Below are 18,281 nucleotides of genomic sequence, written 5' to 3' on the forward strand. Positions count from 1 at the left end.
TTTAAACAAATACTGGATATGCAGATCAAGAGCAAAAGGCAACAGAATGACTGAGAACAAGTGAAAACACTAAAGTCACTGGAAACTTACAAGCTATTCCCCTTCTACCTTTGACATCACCACTCCTATCATCATCACTCCCCATCACTTTGACTGCATCTAGGCTGGACTTGAGAACAAGAGTAGGATGTGAAGAACAAGTCTTCACTACTGATTCCCTAAAGACCTGAAGGCTCTGCCATGGTTTTCTGTGTCCTCAAGCTATTGACACCCTCACTGGCAAAGCTCCATACAGAGCAGGAAGACATGGATAGCACAACCTCACAAATGTTCATCCCTCTAAGGAAAGCACTTTCAGGAGGCTATGAAGGTGTGAGAACATAGGCTCTTTTGTCCTTCCAGATGATGAGAGTGAGCTAGTTGACTTCATCCAGGCCTTCTGTATACTGTATGAATATTGGATTAAGGTTATGTTCTGTTTCAGATCTCCTTCTCCCTTGCCTACTGTTTTTCTGAATAAGGGTTTTTTAAAATTTTGATTGATTATGTTCCATCAAGTCATTTTTGACTCCTAATGACCACATAGATAGATTTTCTCCATTATGATCTGCTCCTAACCTGGTCTTTCAGGTCTTTCAATGGTGCACTCATCACTACTGTAACTGAGTCTATCCACCTTGCTGCTGGTCATCCTCTTCTCTTTCCTTCCGCCTTTCATAGCATTACAGCCTTTCTCAGAGAGCTGTGTCTTTGCATAATGTGTCCAAATATGATAATTTCATCCTATACATTTGTGCCTCTAATGAGAACTCTGGATTAATTTGCTTGATGATCCATTTGCTTGTTTTTCTTGGCTTTCTATATTGTTATCAATACTGTTTTACTTTATTGATTGTATTATTGTATTCCAATTTTTTTTATTGGAAATCATTCACAGATTTATGTGCATAATGAGATGCAGACTGAACCCTCTTTTGAATAGCAGACCATTGCTAGTGTAACTTTTGGGGAGCATTCTACAATGGAGTCCTTGGTGCTCTCTGAGCCTTGTTGTTTTCTTGCAGATGTTTCATTGCCAGACTAGGCAACTTCTTCAGTGCAAAGAGGGAGTGGGCCTTGCTCTCAGTTTATGTACCATGGCTTGCCCTGCTTGTGTTGGTAGGGGTGTTGTTCTCTCCTTGGGAGTTCTTTGATTGGGCTGTTGTTTGCTGCTTGGTTGATTGCCTGAGTTAATAGTTCCTTGATTAGGGTGTATTGTGTTGTTTGTTGGTTCATCTGGTGTTAATCCTAGTGTTGATTTTTGCATATCTGGGTGTTGACTGCTGGCAAGGGAGTGTACTGGTCTTTTGGCTTTTCTATTGTCTCTTTTGAATGGTATGTAAATGTTGTTTACCTCTATGTGTCTGTTGATGGGTGTTCATCTGAATAATATTCTTACACAGCTTCTCTTGTGGGAGGTTGGATTGTTACTGTTATTGTTGGATTGTAACAACCCAACCTCCCACAAGAGAAGCTGTGTAAGAACATTATTCAGACAAGCACTTACACAGTGCAGCAACCCAGAACACCAGAAAAAAGAAAAAGATCATCTGTATAGCATCTTCCAACAAAATGGATACCTGCTCAGCTTTATCAAAAAGTGCCTCACCACCCAACCCACTATAACCCAACCAATGGAAACTATGAAAAGGATAACACTGCCATACATCAGAAACATCTCAGAAACCACCAACAGACTGTTACAACCACATGGCATCACCGTAGCACATAAACCAACTAAAACTCTTCAAAACATATTAAGCAACCCAAAAGACCCAATAGCCCAAGAAGAAAAAACAGGAGTTATTTACAACATACAGTGTGAAGACTGTAACAGCCACTATGTAGGACAGACAGGCAGAAGACTAGCAGAGCGCATCCACAAACATCAACTAGCAGTCAGAAGACACGATGAGAACTCCTTAACCTCACAACACATGGACGGACTCAACCATAGCTTCAACTGGGAAACTGAGCATCCTAAACCAAGCCAAATCCAAAAACGCCAGAAAATTCCTGGAAGCCTGGCACACAGACTAAGCAGCCATCAACAGACACATAGAGGTAAACAACATTTACATACCATTCAAAAGAGACAATAGAAAAGCCAAAAGACCAGTACACTCCCTTGCCAGCAATCAACACCCAGATATGCAAAAATCAACACTAGGATTAACACCAGATGAACCAACGAACAGCACAATACACCCTAATCAAGGAACTATTAACTCAGGCAATCAACCAAGCAGCAAACAACAGTCCAATCAAAGAACTCCCAAGGAGAGAACAACACCCCTACCAACACAAGCAGGGCAAGCCACAGTATATAAACTGAGAGCAAGGCCCACTCCCTCTTTGCACTGAAGAAGTTGCCTAGTCTGGCAATGAAATGTCTGCAAGAAAACAAGGCTCAGAGAGCACCAAGGACTCCACAGTTCAATCCTGAGCTACAAATATTTGCTTCGATTAGCATTATACAATATATAGATCACACCCATTTGGGAATTATGCCTTCGCTAGCTCAGGACAAATGGAGAACTTCTGAAGTGTGTGTTTTCCCTCACTGGACAGGGGCAAAAGAGAACCAGCTTTGGCCCCTGAGAGCAAATCTAAGAAGTTGTAAAATCCAGAAGATAGAAAAAAAATTCAATCATTTAATCAAACATGGAGAAATTAAGGTTTATGTTGTATTGATTCATGTACCCTATATTTCTAGTATTGTAAAAGATTGACTATTTTGTATTGCTGAAGTTATGCTTAACCAAAAGGTACTTTCTAAGCACCACATCTATTCTAAGTATAGATGACATTCCAGGATTAAAAAAATTATTGATTTGGTCTATGCAATGTTTTGTTTTGTATTTTTTTGAAACAAAGGTAGAAGAGTCTGAAATTTAGACCAGGCAAACCAGTTCTAATGTCCTTTCAATCATTAAGCTTAGTAGATGATTTTGAGCTAATCAGTAATTCCTTATCCATCTAACTGACCTCATAGCTGCTCTGAAGATAAAATAATAGGAATGGATGTAAATGAAGTCCTAAGGAATTTGAAATAGAGAACTTACCCTTCTTCATATATCTTTCTGCAAAAAGAAAAAGAAATACAGAATCATTAGCACTCTCTTAAGAAAAGAGAATATCAGCAAGCTGATCCTAATTCAAGTATCTCTGATCTTTTTGAGGCAGTGGGCATTAAGTATTTTGAGAACTATTACAGTTCTCAATAAATAAAATGGCTGCCACAGAGGGTTTAGCCAGTTGCAACATACCAATTTACCAGAAGACAAACTGTTGAAATTATTTTCCGTAGCACACAAACATACCTTTAACCTCCGAGGACACATTCTATCACCTCAGCTTACCTCTGTATTTTTTCTTGGCAGATAAACACACTTCCTAACAAAACACAGGCTGGAGCCACTCACCACTTTTATTGTTAAGAATGCCTAAAGGACCTAGAAGCCATATTGTAGGCCCTAACTGCTTAAACCAAACTATATCTGCTAGTTTGAACATAGCAATTAATTTAGTATTACCTCAATGAGGCAGTAATTTTTTCACCATTACATATCCTTTTCTGGCACAATGGGATGAGGACATTTGAATTTTCACTTCAGTTTTAGATTCATCACAGTTTGACAATAACCGTAATGTTGTTACGTCGCAATTTTGCGTGGATAAAATAAGGGGAGAGTTGTATGGTCCCCTCCAAGAATTCCAATAGCTGGAAGAGACTGATGCCCATGTGCTTCCACTCAATTGCTGGAATTCACTTTTATGTCAAATCATAGCTTCAGCAAATAGAACTGTGGCTTAATGCTTAGTCATATGAATTCTTGGGCCTTATTGCGAAAATAATAAGGAAACCTATTCTTAATATTGTAGTTTTCGACTTCTGAGGAAGAAATGGTGAACTGAAGATGGCACCACTAAAAGGGAGCTGATGACTGTGGTGGAATGAAAAGCCAGAAGGAGACTGGTTCTTCATAATTCCTCTCCAGACAAGGAGAGGACGTGATATCTCCCACAAGTGCTCCATGAAGTTGCTCCTTGTAAGCAGACTGCAAGACAGTGGTCTCTGGTTGGTTTAGAGCTCTGGGAGACGAGGCAATAGCCATCTTGCTCAAACCACGGTTGGTGCCTTCAAAAGGACACTGGGTTCACATTCTTCCTTTTCTAATCACTTTTGGAAATTGCTTGTTAACTGCTTTTTAGCTATTAGGAACCTTTGGATCAACAAATCTTACAGCACCGGGTGAGTTTCCTTCAATCCTTAGCAAAAAAGTATTAAATACAAGTGTAAGGACTTAGCTTTTTTTTTCTTTTGGAATAAACAGCAAAAGGATGATTAGAACTTTGATTTTGGAAAGTTACAAATGGACTAAGGGTTCAGATGGATTTGAAATAAGATTTTGGAATTAATTATAATGAATCCCTCCCATGGGAAAATGCTTTTGTTTTGAATTCTTTTTAAAAATAATGAGACACGACTTTAAAAATTGGACACTAGCAGGAACTAGAAGGAACTAAAGATTACAATTAAAGCAGAAGAATACTCAAACTTGACTTACAAATACAGAATACAGAAAAATATTTTAACATTGGACATATTGAAGGATATTTTTGAACAATGGACCCAGAAGTTAATTTTTAAAGTGTCTATAGATAGACTGTGTCTAAAAGATGTTAAGGAAGAGGAACAAGTTTTACCTGACATGATTGAGATTGATTTGAAAGTGAATTTAAAAATGACAGGCTACAAGAATGACATGGAAAAAGATGCTACACTGGACATACAAAAGAAACCAGCTGATGTCTTAATAATTAAAAGGGATTTACAAATAACAAACCAAGGGAGTGACCTGGATAATTTTCCTATATCAGATTTACAAAAGAGGCTTGTTAAAGCTTTGAAGAATTTTGTGAGATGGGACAAAGAAAAAATGAAAACAAATCAAGTTCCATGACATTATTTGAAGGGACTAAAGATCAAGATTGTTAGAAGTAAAAGGAAGGAATATAAAGTTGGTATATTTGATCAAGGTTAAAATAGGTATTTTGTTATCTCTGGTAACCCTTAATGGACTTCTGCTGATCAGGATTGGAACAACAAGGCTTTAAGGATTTGTTTAAAGATAAGAGATGGGATATGGGAAGAAGAGATCATTTGTTGTATTTTAAGTCACTAAAATTGTTTATACTTGTTGTGATGAAGGGGGAAGTCGTTTCTTTATATATGGTCATTTCTAGATATATAGTCTTTTCTTTTTCCTCACTATATTCTTATTTTTTTTTCTTTTCTATTTTTCTTTCCATTTTTTTCTTTTTTGCACTTTCTATTTTTTATTTCTATTTTTTTAGTTTATATTAGTTTTTATCTTTGTAATTGTAATTTTGAATAAAATTGCTATTAAAAAATAAAAATAAAAAATTAATATTGTATTTTTGCTGATATTCTTGATTCTTTGGAGCTATGCAACAGGAGCCGAGAACATTAGATAATGATCAAGTAACTTCTTGAACAAACAGTCCTTAATGGGAAGACCCTTAATAAAGCAAACTTTTGAAAATATAATCCCTCCAAAATCAATTTATAAATCTCATATAATTCAGGATTTATAATAGACATTAGCTCTCTCATAGGACATGCAATGAACAAATGATGAAAACAGTGTTTTCAACAATTCTTACTTTAAGGATTGTAGGCAGTCTTTTATACACTGTTTCAATTCCTCATCTTTTTCATAGAATTCCAGCAGAATGTGAGCATCATCATGATGGTAACAGTAGATTTTATATGCTTCTTCCAGCACATCTTTAATCTGCAGAAACACCTGCCCTGTGAAAGTCAAAAGCAGAAATATAAGCCAAAATAAAACCACCGTCAGATGATATATTTTTGTTCATTCGTTCAGTCGTTCCAACTCTTTACCTTAAATCTGTAAACCTGCAAGACATTTACGATTGGCCTTGGAAATTCTGTTTCCTGCCCCATCTACCTATGAGTTGGAATCTCAGTTGGCCTTCTCAGTGGTAGTGCTGCAGATACTGAATACTCTTCTGATTGACATCTATTAAGGGCTCCTTTTTAAAGAGAACCTATTTTACAGAAGACAGTTCTTTAGCTCAAGAGCTATCCAGTTCAAGTCAAGCTTGGAAAACTATAAAACAGAAGAAGTTATCCATCACGTTAACCCTTCAGCAACAGGAGTTTTTTCTTTAGGGTGTTACCTGCATTAGGAATATTTCTTTGTCATACTCAGATAAGTCAGGATTTGCAAATCAATCTTTATTTATGCTCCTGGCTTGAAAAGAAAGCACAGCACTGTGTTAGGCTCCTTGATTTAGACTAGACACTAAATAAGCTCTTCTTTTTTTATTTAATAGTCACAATATGGTAGGAGCCCAGTGAGCACCATCATCACAGGCACACAGAGAACTTGCTTGATTTTGAAATGCAAAGCTGTTATGAAAGGTAAGCTATAAACAAAGAAAAGCACACACCAAAAAGGAAGTCAGTCCTTGACTTCTTGAGAGAAGCTAGAAAGCAGCTTCCTCAAAGAATGAATTTACTTCTTATTAAGAGTATGATGCAGCTACTGAAATGTACAAGTACCAAATACAGCCTCATTTGATACTTCAGCTGCAAAAGCATTCCTGTAAAAAGCAGCACTTCTATGCAATGTATTTCTTTCAGCATCTGGCTAATTTGGGGACAAAACAATTCAGTCTTTGATTTTTCCTTTGTGCCTAGTAACTAAGATAAATGCCAAACACAGAAAGGTGAGCTGGTTGACAAGAGGCTAAACACACAGCTTCAATTACAGATAAAGTGCAAATGGATATGATTAAATGGAGGCTTGTCGTTTATACTGCATGCACACAAAAAGGAAACTCTCTCTTTCCCTCAGCCACTCACATCATTTACTTTAATAATATTAATAAGTATAAGAATCAACAACACACCAGAGGTTTTCAATCAAAGTGTCCTTGAATGCTGCAGAAGGCTGCCTCAAAAAACAATTCAACTTATAATTAGAACATTATGTTTTTTCCTACCTTGCTGCCTCTAAACCAGGAATCTCATAGCAAGCCTCACAGTCAATAATAATATTCATGCTTCTTCTAAGACTGACTATATATTGGCTGGTTTCATTAATCATTTTAAATCATGAAGCACTTGACTTGCTTTGTTTTAGCATTCTGTGTCATTTGTGCTAAGCCCTAACCTTAGTTTGGGGCTTAGCATATTGTCTGAAACCAGTCGATATCCCAGCCAGCAAATCATGATTCGTTATGTTTTATTTGTTTCAATTAAAACAAAGACAAAAGCAAATCTTTATATGGTGTGAACCCAGACACTCAGAAAGGTGCATGTTACGTGAAGCAGCTGTGGGCATTTTGCTGCTTCTCCACTATAGCATATGGTTGACATGTTTATGAATTAAATCTTCAAACTCAAATGCTTCAAAGTGGATCTTGCTGTCTTCAGATCTCTAATCACAAACTGGATGTCAAATTTAAACCAGATCTTGACTTTATACGTGTGTGTGTGAGTGTGTGTGTGTGTGCATGCAAGTCCATGTAGGTCACAACACTTATTAAACCTTGACTTATCCATAAAATCTTTGTTTAGCTTTGGCTTTGTTTAGAATTTGGATGGGTAATCATCTGGGAACCCAAGAGCTGGAGGCTAGACTGAGAAGTTGAAAAAACATTGTCTGGAAGAGGACAATGACAAATCATTATGCTATCATGGCAAGAAAACTGCAGGGATGTGTTCTAGCTATACATTCATCCATCTATTCTGGTCTAACATATTACATATGTCTAACAGATGACCAACAAAAAGGTCAAAAAGTTATTAAGCTTTTTGAAAAAAGCAAGGAAAAAAACCAAGGTGGAAATAATCAGACATTGTGAGGAATGCTAGATATTGGGGGAAAATGGGAGGAGGAAGGAGTATTAGTTACGTTCACTGCCTTGAGTTATTTATAAAAAAAACAAAGGCAGAATAAAAATAAAATAAAATAATTATAATACAGAAATATACTGAAGGTCAGAGTTACCACATTTACTTTATATGAGGTCAAATAATGCACAATTTGGGAAACTTTTAAAATCCCTTTTTAATCTATGTGAGAATGTTCCTTCTGTGCAGCAAGGTTATGGCCTTGTCCTTTTTTCTTGGCAGAGCTGGTGTGATGTAGTAGCTAAACTGTTGGGCTAGAACTGCAGACACCCAGATTCAAGTTCGCTCTCAGCCATGGAAACTCCCTGGGTGACCTTGAGCCAGTCACTCTTTCTCAACCCTGCAGGGCTGTTGCTGTGATTAACATACTCATGTAATTGAGCTGCTGGAGGAAAGATAGAATACAATCTAATAAATAAACAAGCTTAGAGTGGAGGGTTAGAGTGTAGTTAGACCAAGACAACTAATCCCTGGGTGGTTAAATTGAAAAGGGTTAAACTAACACAGTCCAGTCAGCCGTATCATAGGAACTCCTAAAGCCAATCGACTGATCTGCTTTGCCCATCCTCTGAGAAATAGAGCTGGAAAACAACCCTCTCGATTACAGGACATACTTGCAAAGCCAGGTAATATGAAACACAGTTCTCGACAGCATCATCCACGGCAGCAAAAAAGGCAAGATGGCAGTTTAGCAGTGCAAAGTACTGCCCATTTGTTCAGACCCACCCAATTGTGTTGCCATGACTACCATCTTGCCTTTTATTGACCCCCACCAGTGGACACTGCTGCTCCCAAACACTGATTGGCAACCATGCCTACTGTTTCCAGCCTGACAAATGGGGAAGGTGCTAGTAATGACAAAACCTTGTTAGAGCTGTCCTGATGCACAGGACCTTCTTATATCCAGGGAGCAAGGCTCTCTGAACTCCAAAATAAGGGACGTTTGAGCCAGTTAGTACAATTACGTGCTGCTGGAAGGATCAGTAAAGAAACCTGACAGGGGCTGTTGCCAGCTGGGTTAAGCTCGTTGTGAAAACAAACCGTGTGACGTTGCAGGTTGATTATGGGCCTGATTCTCCATCTTTCATTTATATACTCCATGGAATGGTAGCTTGGAAAAACAAACAGGTAGGCTTGACTCTGGCTGGGCAATGGGCAGTTTATTGCAGCATTATTGTTACTGTTGTTGTTATTGTTCCAGGTAGTGCTAGAGAGTTCAAGAAGACAGCAACATACCAATTCCTTGCGTGGCTGCTTCCACATCTGATGTTGCTTCTTCCAGTGATAACAGCAGTTTGGATGATATTTCATGGACCGATTCAATGTTGCTAAATAAGCAGTCCACATCAAGTCGAGCAATCTAATGAAACAAAAACAATGGGCAAGGCTATCAGAAAAGCAAGGGGACGCTACTGCTGTCAAGCTGCTCTTTTGCTCAAACATACACACCATTCACTCTTTTCAGGGGCTTTCTTATAATCAGATGAAAGAGAGATTTAGTATGGATAAAAGGCCAATTGGAATTGAGAAGAATAAAACTGAATTTGAAATAGAGTTATGTACAAATGATGACCATATAATAGCTAATATGTATGAATTGTTACTAAGAGGACGAACAGGTTAAAGACTGTAGGGTGAAATGGGCTGCAAATTTTTGTTACAATATAAATATGGATATAAATATTTATAAATATATAAATCTGGGAGAAAATGTGGGGAACTGGTTAAATTTACACTGTGCTATAATTTAAGAGAGAATTTTTACAAAATGATGTACCAATGGTATATGACACTGGCTAAATTGTCTAAAATGTATAAAGGAATATCAGATCAGTGTTGGAAGTGTGAAAAGGAAGAGAGGACTTTTTATCAGGCCTGGTGGACTTGTGAAAAAGAAAAAAAAATTGGGTACAAATACATACAACAGTGCAAAAGATATTATGGACTAACATCATGATGAAACCAGAATTATTCCAACTGGGTTTTATGGACAAGGAATTAGAAAAGAAATATGGGACATTAATGTTGTATACTGTAACTGCAGCAAGATTATTGTATGCAAAAACTTGAAAAAGCAATGAAATGCCTACAGTGAAAGTTTGGGTTGTAAAATTAACTGAATGTGCAGAAATGGCAAAGCTGACCAGTTTGGTCAGAAAAAAAAATTAAAGACTTTTTTTGAAAGACTGGAAATCTTAGACTCTTTGTTGAAAGAAGAAAAAGATTACTTTTTTTTGTAATTGATGATTTTGGAATTTAGAGCTTAAAAAGGGACAAAGAGGTTGGGGAAAAGTATAAAATGATAATTACTCAATAGAAAGAAGAGCAGAAAGCATAATTATATGTTTTTTCCTTTTTTCTTTCCCTCTTTTTTCTCTATTTCTTAGTTCTAATTTTTTGTTTGTTTTGTATATTTTATTATATTGAAAATACACATACATAGATACACACACACACACACACACATAAATAAATAAATAACTGGGAACAGTTTGATCCTGTTGGACCTGAGGAAGTGGACAGGATCCTCCGGACAGTAAATGCCACCACTTGTCGTCTAGACCCATGTCCCTCCTGGATGGTGAAAGCAGCTCGGGAGGTGACATGTGGATGGGTCCAGGTGATGGTTAATACATCTTTGAGGGAGGGGGTGTTTCCAACTGCCTTTAAGGAGGCGCTGGTGCAACCCCTCCTCAAGAAACCATCGCTGGACCCTACTGTACTGGATAATTTTCATCCAGTCTGCCACCTCCCTTTTTGGGGAAAGTGGTTGAGAAAGTGGTGGTGTTACAACTCCTGAGGATTCTGGAGGAAACAGATTATCTAGACCCCTTTCAGTCAGGTTTCAGGCCCGGTTATGGGACAGAAATGGCATTGGTCACACTTATGGATGATCTCTGGCGGGAGTGGGATGGGCGTAATGCATCCATCCTTGCTCTTCTTGAACTCTCATCAGCTTTTGATACCATTGACCATGGTATCCTTTTGGGTTGGCTCAGGGAGTTGGGGGTGGGCGGCGTAGTTCTGCACTGGTTCACCTCCTTCCTCCAGGGCCGGTCCCAATCGGTGGTTATAGGGAGTGAGAGACCTTCCTTGACCCCTCCTTTGTGGGATGCCACAGAGTTCGGTTCTCTCTGCTCTCCTATTCAACATCTACATGAAACTGCTGAGCGAGATCATCTGTCACCATGGGGTGAGGTATCATCAGTATGCTGATGATACTTAATTGTATATCTCCATCCCGGGTGAGGTAAATGATGCTGTGACTGCCTTCTCTTGGTGCCTGGGGGCTGTAGGGGTCTGGATGGGGACCAACAGGCTTCGGCTGAACCCTGGTAAGACCGAGTGGCTGTGGGTTAAGGGTTCCTCCATATCAGGGACTTTGTCATCTTTAGTTCTGGATAGGGTTGCATTGCCTCAAACAGACCCAGTGCATAACCTGGGGGTCCTCATGGACTCACGGCTCCTGCTCAAAGAGCAGGTGGCAGCCGTGGCTATAAGGGCCTTTGCACAGCTTTGTGTTGTGCACCAGTTACGCCTCTTCCTGGATCGGGAAGCCCTTCGGACAGTCACTCATGCCCTTGTTATCTCCCATATAAACTACTGCAATGCGCTCTACATGGGGCTACCCTTGAAGAGTATCCGGAAGCTTCAGCTGGACCAGAATGTGGCCGTGCGGGTTATTTTTGGTGCCCCTAGAAGGGCGCACATAACACCTTTGCTATGCGAGCTGCATTGGATACCAGTTTGCTTCCAGATCCAAGTCAAGGTATTGGTTATCACCTTTAAAGCCCTACATGGCATGGGACCGGGTTACCTGAAGGACCGCCTCTTCCCCGCATCATCAGCCCGTCCCACCCGATCATGCAGAGAGGGCATGCTACCGACCCCGTCGATAAGAGAATTCCATCTGGCAGGGTCCAGGAGGCAGGCCTTCTCTGCAGTAGCGCCCGCCCTTTGGAACATCTTGCCCCCGGAGGTGAGATTAGCCCCATCGCTCCTAGCCTTCCGTAGGAAGTTGAAGACCTGGCTCTGCCACCGGGCTTGGGGCAGGGAGGAGAATTGCCATACTTGGGGTTGGCTAGTGCCTTGAATGCACATTATGTAGTGCATTCCTACATAATGACTGAAGGAGATCACAGCCATCTGTATTTTATTAGATGGGGTAGTTGAGAAATTGTTTTAGAGGGATTTTATTGGAATTTTATTATATATTTATTGTTTCATATTGTAAACCGCCCAGAGTCCCTCTGGTCAGAGGAGATGAGCGGTGACAAATTTGATAAAGAAATAGAAATAGAAATAGAAATAGAAATAGAAGTAGAAATATATACTATTGACAATTGCCTCTTATAGATTCTTTGTGGACTCTTCTCCCCCAAGATGTGAGATTAGCTCCATCCCTCTCAACATTCCACAAGTCCCTCAAGACCGGGCTATGCGATCAGGCCTGGGGATCCCAGGGGACTATAGAGATTTTGCAATGGCTCCCTTGTTGTTGTTGTTGTTTATTCATTTAGTCGCTTCCGACTCTTCGTGACTTCATGGACCAGCCCACGCCAGAGCTTCCTGTCGGTCGTCAACACCCCCAGCTCCCCCAGGGACGAGTCCGTCACCTCTAGAATATCATCCATCCATCTTGCCCTTGGTCGGCCCCTCTTCCTTTTGCCTTCCACTCTCCCTAGCATCAGCATCTTCTCCAGGGTGTCCTGTCTTCTCATGATGTGTCCAAAGTATTTCAGTTTTGCCTTTAATATCATTCCCTCAAGTGAGCAGTCTGGCTTTATTTCCTGGAGGATGGACTGGTTTGATCTTCTTGCAGTCCAAGGCACTCTCAGAATTTTCCTCCAACACCACAGTTCAAAAGCATCGATCTTCCTTCGCTCAGCCTTCCTTATGGTCCAGCTCTCGCAGCCATATGTTACTACAGGGAACACCATTGCTTTAACTATGCGGGCCTTTGTTGTCAGTGTGATGTCTCTGCTCTTAACTATTTTATCGAGATTTGTCATTGCTCTTCTTCCAAGCATTAAGCGTCTTCTGATTTCCTGACTGCAGTCAGCATCTGCAGTAATCTTTGCACCTAGGAATACAAAGTCTTTCACTGCTTCTACATTTTCTCCCTCTATTTGCCAGTTATCAATCAAGCTGGTTGCCATAATCTTGGTTTTTTTGAGGTTTAGCTGCAAACCAGCTTTTGCACTTTCTTCTTTCACCTTCATCATAAGGCTCCTCAGTTCCTCTTCACTTACAGCCATCAAAGTGGTATCATCTGCATATCTGAGATTGTTAATGTTTCTTCCAGAGATTTTAACTCCAGCCTTGGATTCCTCAAGGCCAGCTTGTCGCATGATGTGTTCTGCATACAAGTTGAATAGGTAGGGTGAGAGTATACAGCCCTGCCGTACTCCTTTCCCAATCTTAAACCAGTCTGTTGTTCCGTGGTCTGTTCTTACTGTTGCTACTTGGTCGTTATACAGATTCTTCAGGAGGCATACAAGATGACTTGGTATCCCCATACCACTAAGAACTTGCCACAATTTGTTATGGTCCACACAGTCAAAGGCTTTAGAATAGTCAATAAAACAGAAATAGATGTTTTTCTGAAACTCCCTGGCTTTTTCCATTATCCAGCGGATATTGGCAATTTGGTCTCTAGTTCCTCTGCCTTTTCTAAACCCAGCTTGTACGTCTGGCAATTCTCGCTCCATGAACTGCTGAAGTCTACCTTGCAGGATCTTGAGCATTACCTTACTGGCATGTGAAATGAGTGCCACTGTTCGATAGTTTGAACATTCTTTAGTGTTTCCCTTTTTTGGTATGGGGATATAAGTTGATTTTTTCCAGTCTGATGGCCATTCTTGTGTTTTCCAAATTTGCTGGCATATAGCATGCATTACCTTGACAGCATCATCTTGCAAGATTTTGAACAGTTCAGCTGGGATGCCGTCGTCTCCTGTTGCCTTGTTATTAGCAATGCTTCTTAAGGCCCACTCAACCTCACTCTTCAGGATGTCTGGCTCTAGCTCACCGACCACACTGTCAAAGCTATCCCCGATATTGTTATCCTTCCTATACAGGTCTTCTGTATATTCTTGCCACCTTTTCTTGATCTCTTCTTCTTCTGTTAGGTCCTTGCCATCTTTGTTTTTGATCATACCCATTTTTGCCTGGAATTTACCTCCAATGTTTCTAATTTTCTGGAAGAGGTCTCTTGTCCTTCCTATTCTATTGTCTTCTTCCACTTCCGCGCATTGCTTGTTTAAAAATAATTCCTTATCTCTTCTGGCTAACCTCTGGAATTTTGCATTTAATTGGGCATATCTCCCCCTATCACTGTTGCCTTTTGCTTTCCTTCTTTCTTGGGCTACTTCTAGTGTCTCAGCAGACAGCCATTTTGCCTTCTTGGTTTTCTCTTTCTTTGGGATGTATTTTGTTGCCGCCTCCTGAACAATGCTGCCAACTTCTGTCCAGAGTTCTTCCGGGACCCTATCTACTAAGTCCAGTCCCTTAAATCTATTCTTCACCTCCACTGCATATTCCTTAGGAATATTAGTGAGCTCATATCTAGCTGATCTGTGGGTCTTCCCTAATCTCTTTAGTCTGATCCTAAATTGTGCAAGAAGAAGTTCGTGATCTGAACTACAGTCAGCTCCAGGCCTTGTTTTTACCGACTGTACAGATGTCCGCCACCTTTGGCTGCAAAGGATGTAATCAATCTGATTTCGGTGTTGTCCATCTGGTGAAGTCCATGTATAAAGCCGTCTCTTAGGTTGTTGGAAGAGAGTGTTTGTTATGCAGAGTGAATTGTCTTGGCAAAATTCTATCAGCCTGTGTCCTGCTTCGTTTTGTTCTCCCAGGCCATACTTACCTGTAATTCGAGGTGTCATTTGACTGCCCACCTTAGCATTCCAGTCTCCTGTGATGAAAATAACATCTCTTTTAGGCGTGTTGTCCAGTAGGTGCTGCAGATCCTCATAGAACTGCTCTACTTCAGCTTCTTCAGCATTTGTGGTTGGGGCGTATATTTGGATCACTGTGATGTTAGATGGCTTGCCCTGAATTCAAATTGAGATCATTCTATCATTTTTTGGGTTGTATCCAAGCACTGCTTTAGCCACTTTACTATTAATTATGAAGGCTACTCCATTTCTTCTGTGGTCCTCTTGTCCGCAGTAGTAGATCTGGTGGTCATTTGATGTGAAGTGGCCCATTCCAGTCCATTTCAGTTCACTGACGCCCAGAATGTCTATCTTTAATCTTGACATCTCACCAATAACCACATCCAATTTGCCCTGGCTCATAGATCTTACATTCCAGGTTCCGATGGTGTGTTGATCCTTAGAACATCGGATTCGCCGTTCACCACCAGCACCGTCGGCCGCTAGCCGTCCTTTCGGCTTTGAGCTAGCTGCGTCATCACGTCTGGGGCTAGTTGAGCTCATCCTCTGTTCCTCCCCAGTAGCATTTTGACCATCTTCCGACCTGGGGGTCTCATCTTCCGATGGTATACCGACATATCTCTGGTTGTACTGATCCATTTAGTTTTCACGGCAAGAATACTGAGGTGGGTTGCCATTACCTTCCCCAGGGATCGCATTTAGTCTGACCTCTCTGTCATGACCTTCCCGTCTTGGGTGGCCCTTCATGGTTTAGCTCATGGCATCATTGAGGTGCTCAAGCTCCAGCACCACGACAAGGTAACGATCCTTTGCTGAAGAATGGCTCCCTTACTGTAGTTAATATCTTCCCCTCTTGTTTTATGTGCCATTTTATAGTTATTTTTTAAATTGTGACTGTTTTTATATATTTATTGCCTTAATTAGGATTGTACACCATCTGGAGTCACTTTTATGGGAGATGGGCAGCTATATAAATACAATAAATAAAATAAAATAAAATAAAATAAAATAAAAAAAATAAATTCCTTCCTTCTGAAGAAAAGTGTGTTTGAAGAGTTTTGTTTTGGTTTTTTTTGCAAAATACACAACATTAACACATTTTCAGCTGATGTATTTTCATAGCAGGAGAGCTGATCAACTGTATAGGTCAGTCATCATTATCAAGATACCTTCCAGCTGCGTTGATTTTAATCCCCATAATTGTTTAACCAGTGTAGTCAAAATCATATTGGCTGGAAGATTATGGAGACTGAAGGCCAATACAACTGAATAACACAAAGCTGGGGATGACAAATATCTTCCCCTCCAGCAGCCTCCCAGTTAAGAAAGTTTTTCTATCTTAGGGTGTGTTTCACAGACAGAAACATACCTACAGTATGGATAAAACCAAAGGGAATAATGTATATTATGTAGATTATCTGCTTATTACTTCCTAATGATCTACCACTTTTAAAAATAGAAAAGTTACCCTTTTTGTTGCAATGCTATACACAAAGCAGTCATGCAGATCCATTTAATAAAAAAATTAAATGCACAGAGTAAAATCAAAGCAAACAAATATGTAAAAAGAAATGTTACAAATAAAATCTGAGATGAGAAAATTCACAATTTATAAACCAGTGTTCCCCAGTCTGAAACTCTCCAGTTAGGCTGTACTTCAGTTTGCATAATCCCCAACTAGCATACCCACATTATGGGACCTGAAGACTGACACATCCATAGGGTGTCAGATTAGAGAAGGCTGCTGTAAAATGGATTACATCAATATACTTGCATAATTCTTACTCATTAATATCAGTTCATTTGGGATCTTTTTCCCTTTAGAAAAAAAACCCTTTTATTTAGTTGCTGTTTCCTTATATGATGAAAGGACAATGAGTCAGTCTGTGAAAATCAGAATATGCAGAAGGAATGTGTGAAAATGTTAGTTTTGGCAGCTAGATGGAACTTACAAACAGGCCTATCCATGAGTATTCATTAGTAACAAAACTGTACATTTAGCCAGCTGCTTACAGAAGCAGTCCAACATAATCAAATTACAAGTTAGAGTAACAATTGGCAGGAATAGGTAATCTTTGATCAGAGGGGTTGTACCATTTTTGGTCCTTTAGGTACTCCAAATCATTCTCAACTTATTATTTTTCTTTTTTAAAAAATATTTTTTTTAAAAAACCTTAACTTTTGCAAAAATAGCTATAAGATACTTTAAGCACAAAAGCAGTTTATTCAATTATTAAACAAATCATGGGGGGAGGGGTTTGGTTAAGAGATAAATTGTAAACCAATTAATAAGTCAATATAAAATAGTTCCAAAGATGAAAAGTCTCAGATCACAGCTGCCTCTCTGGTCAGTAGGGACAATCTTAGGGAGGTCATGACGCCTAGCTAGTGCAAGGGCTCTTGGGATACCAGGCTCTTCATGAACCTGGAATTGGGGATTCGGTATTCCCAGAATTTAGATTTTTGTGACTGTGATTGTGTGCTGCCAATACCATTAGGTAAAGCATCAGCCAGGGGGAAAAGGATTGGTCACGGCTATCATCTGTCTTGGTTAATCACTGTCAGATTTAGATTGTACTGGAGCTCTGAGACAAGAGAACAATTGTGGAGCAGACCATTGTCAAGTGGCTATTTGTCTATCATGCCTGTTGTATACCAGCAGAGTATGCTGCTCTCTGCAGGGTATGCTGTGGTTCCCAGCAGAATTTTTTTTTTTTGAAGGGAGGGGGCTGCCTATTTTGCTTGAAAAAGAAAATTCAGAATATGCTGTTTAATTGGTAACCAGACGGTTCTGAAGTGCCGGCTGAAGAACAGACCAGCAGAATAAAATCTGCATGGAAAGATATAATGGTAGTAAGCACTTCCATTAGCATCACTGTCTCAAATGGAGTCCTCTGGGACTTGTTCTGTTCCCTACAGTAACAGCCAAAACAAGCCACAGTGGCTGTCTCTGAGCAGTGTGGTACTTTAGGAAACAGTTTGTCACAACATCCACAAAACAATTAGATACTGCCAGTGCTAAAAAAGGCCTTGATGTTCATGGCCTAGCACAGTTCCCCTGCCGGCTGGGGAATTGTGAGAGGTGAAGCCCACGCGTCTTAAAGTTGCCAAGGTTGAGAAACATTAGCCTAGCACCTGGTCCATGTTACAGGCTGGTGGGTAAAAGGGAGAAACAAAAAACATGCCCTTGGTCTGTTTTTAAGCTATCCTGGAATCACACATTGCCATAAACCATACTCAGAAGAAGTCTGGCAGCAGCTTTTCAGACTAACAAAATTTTATTAAAAGACACACACTTTTGTGAATTGCAACTCACTTTATCGATACATGCAGCCCACCTGCAGTATGGATTACTGCAATATGTGACC

The 18,281-nt window shown here is 39.9% G+C and overlaps 1 protein-coding gene across 1 annotated transcript in view; it reads right to left on the minus strand.

The window, feature by feature from the left end:
- ARHGEF38 (Rho guanine nucleotide exchange factor 38) overlaps positions 1 to 18,281 on the minus strand; it is a 52,250-nt gene that overhangs the window by 22,824 nt on the left and 11,145 nt on the right. Inside the window, exons 3-5 of the mRNA XM_063310389.1 lie at positions 9,248 to 9,371; positions 5,731 to 5,878; positions 3,105 to 3,122 (exon numbers count right to left, since the gene is read on the minus strand). Of these exons, the coding sequence (XP_063166459.1) occupies positions 3,105 to 3,122; positions 5,731 to 5,878; positions 9,248 to 9,371 (290 nt within the window). The remainder of the gene's footprint in view (positions 1 to 3,104; positions 3,123 to 5,730; positions 5,879 to 9,247; positions 9,372 to 18,281) is intronic.

This window comes from Candoia aspera, chromosome 8, assembly GCF_035149785.1.
Source record: "Candoia aspera isolate rCanAsp1 chromosome 8, rCanAsp1.hap2, whole genome shotgun sequence".
NCBI classification, from domain to species: Eukaryota; Metazoa; Chordata; class Lepidosauria; order Squamata; family Boidae; genus Candoia; species Candoia aspera.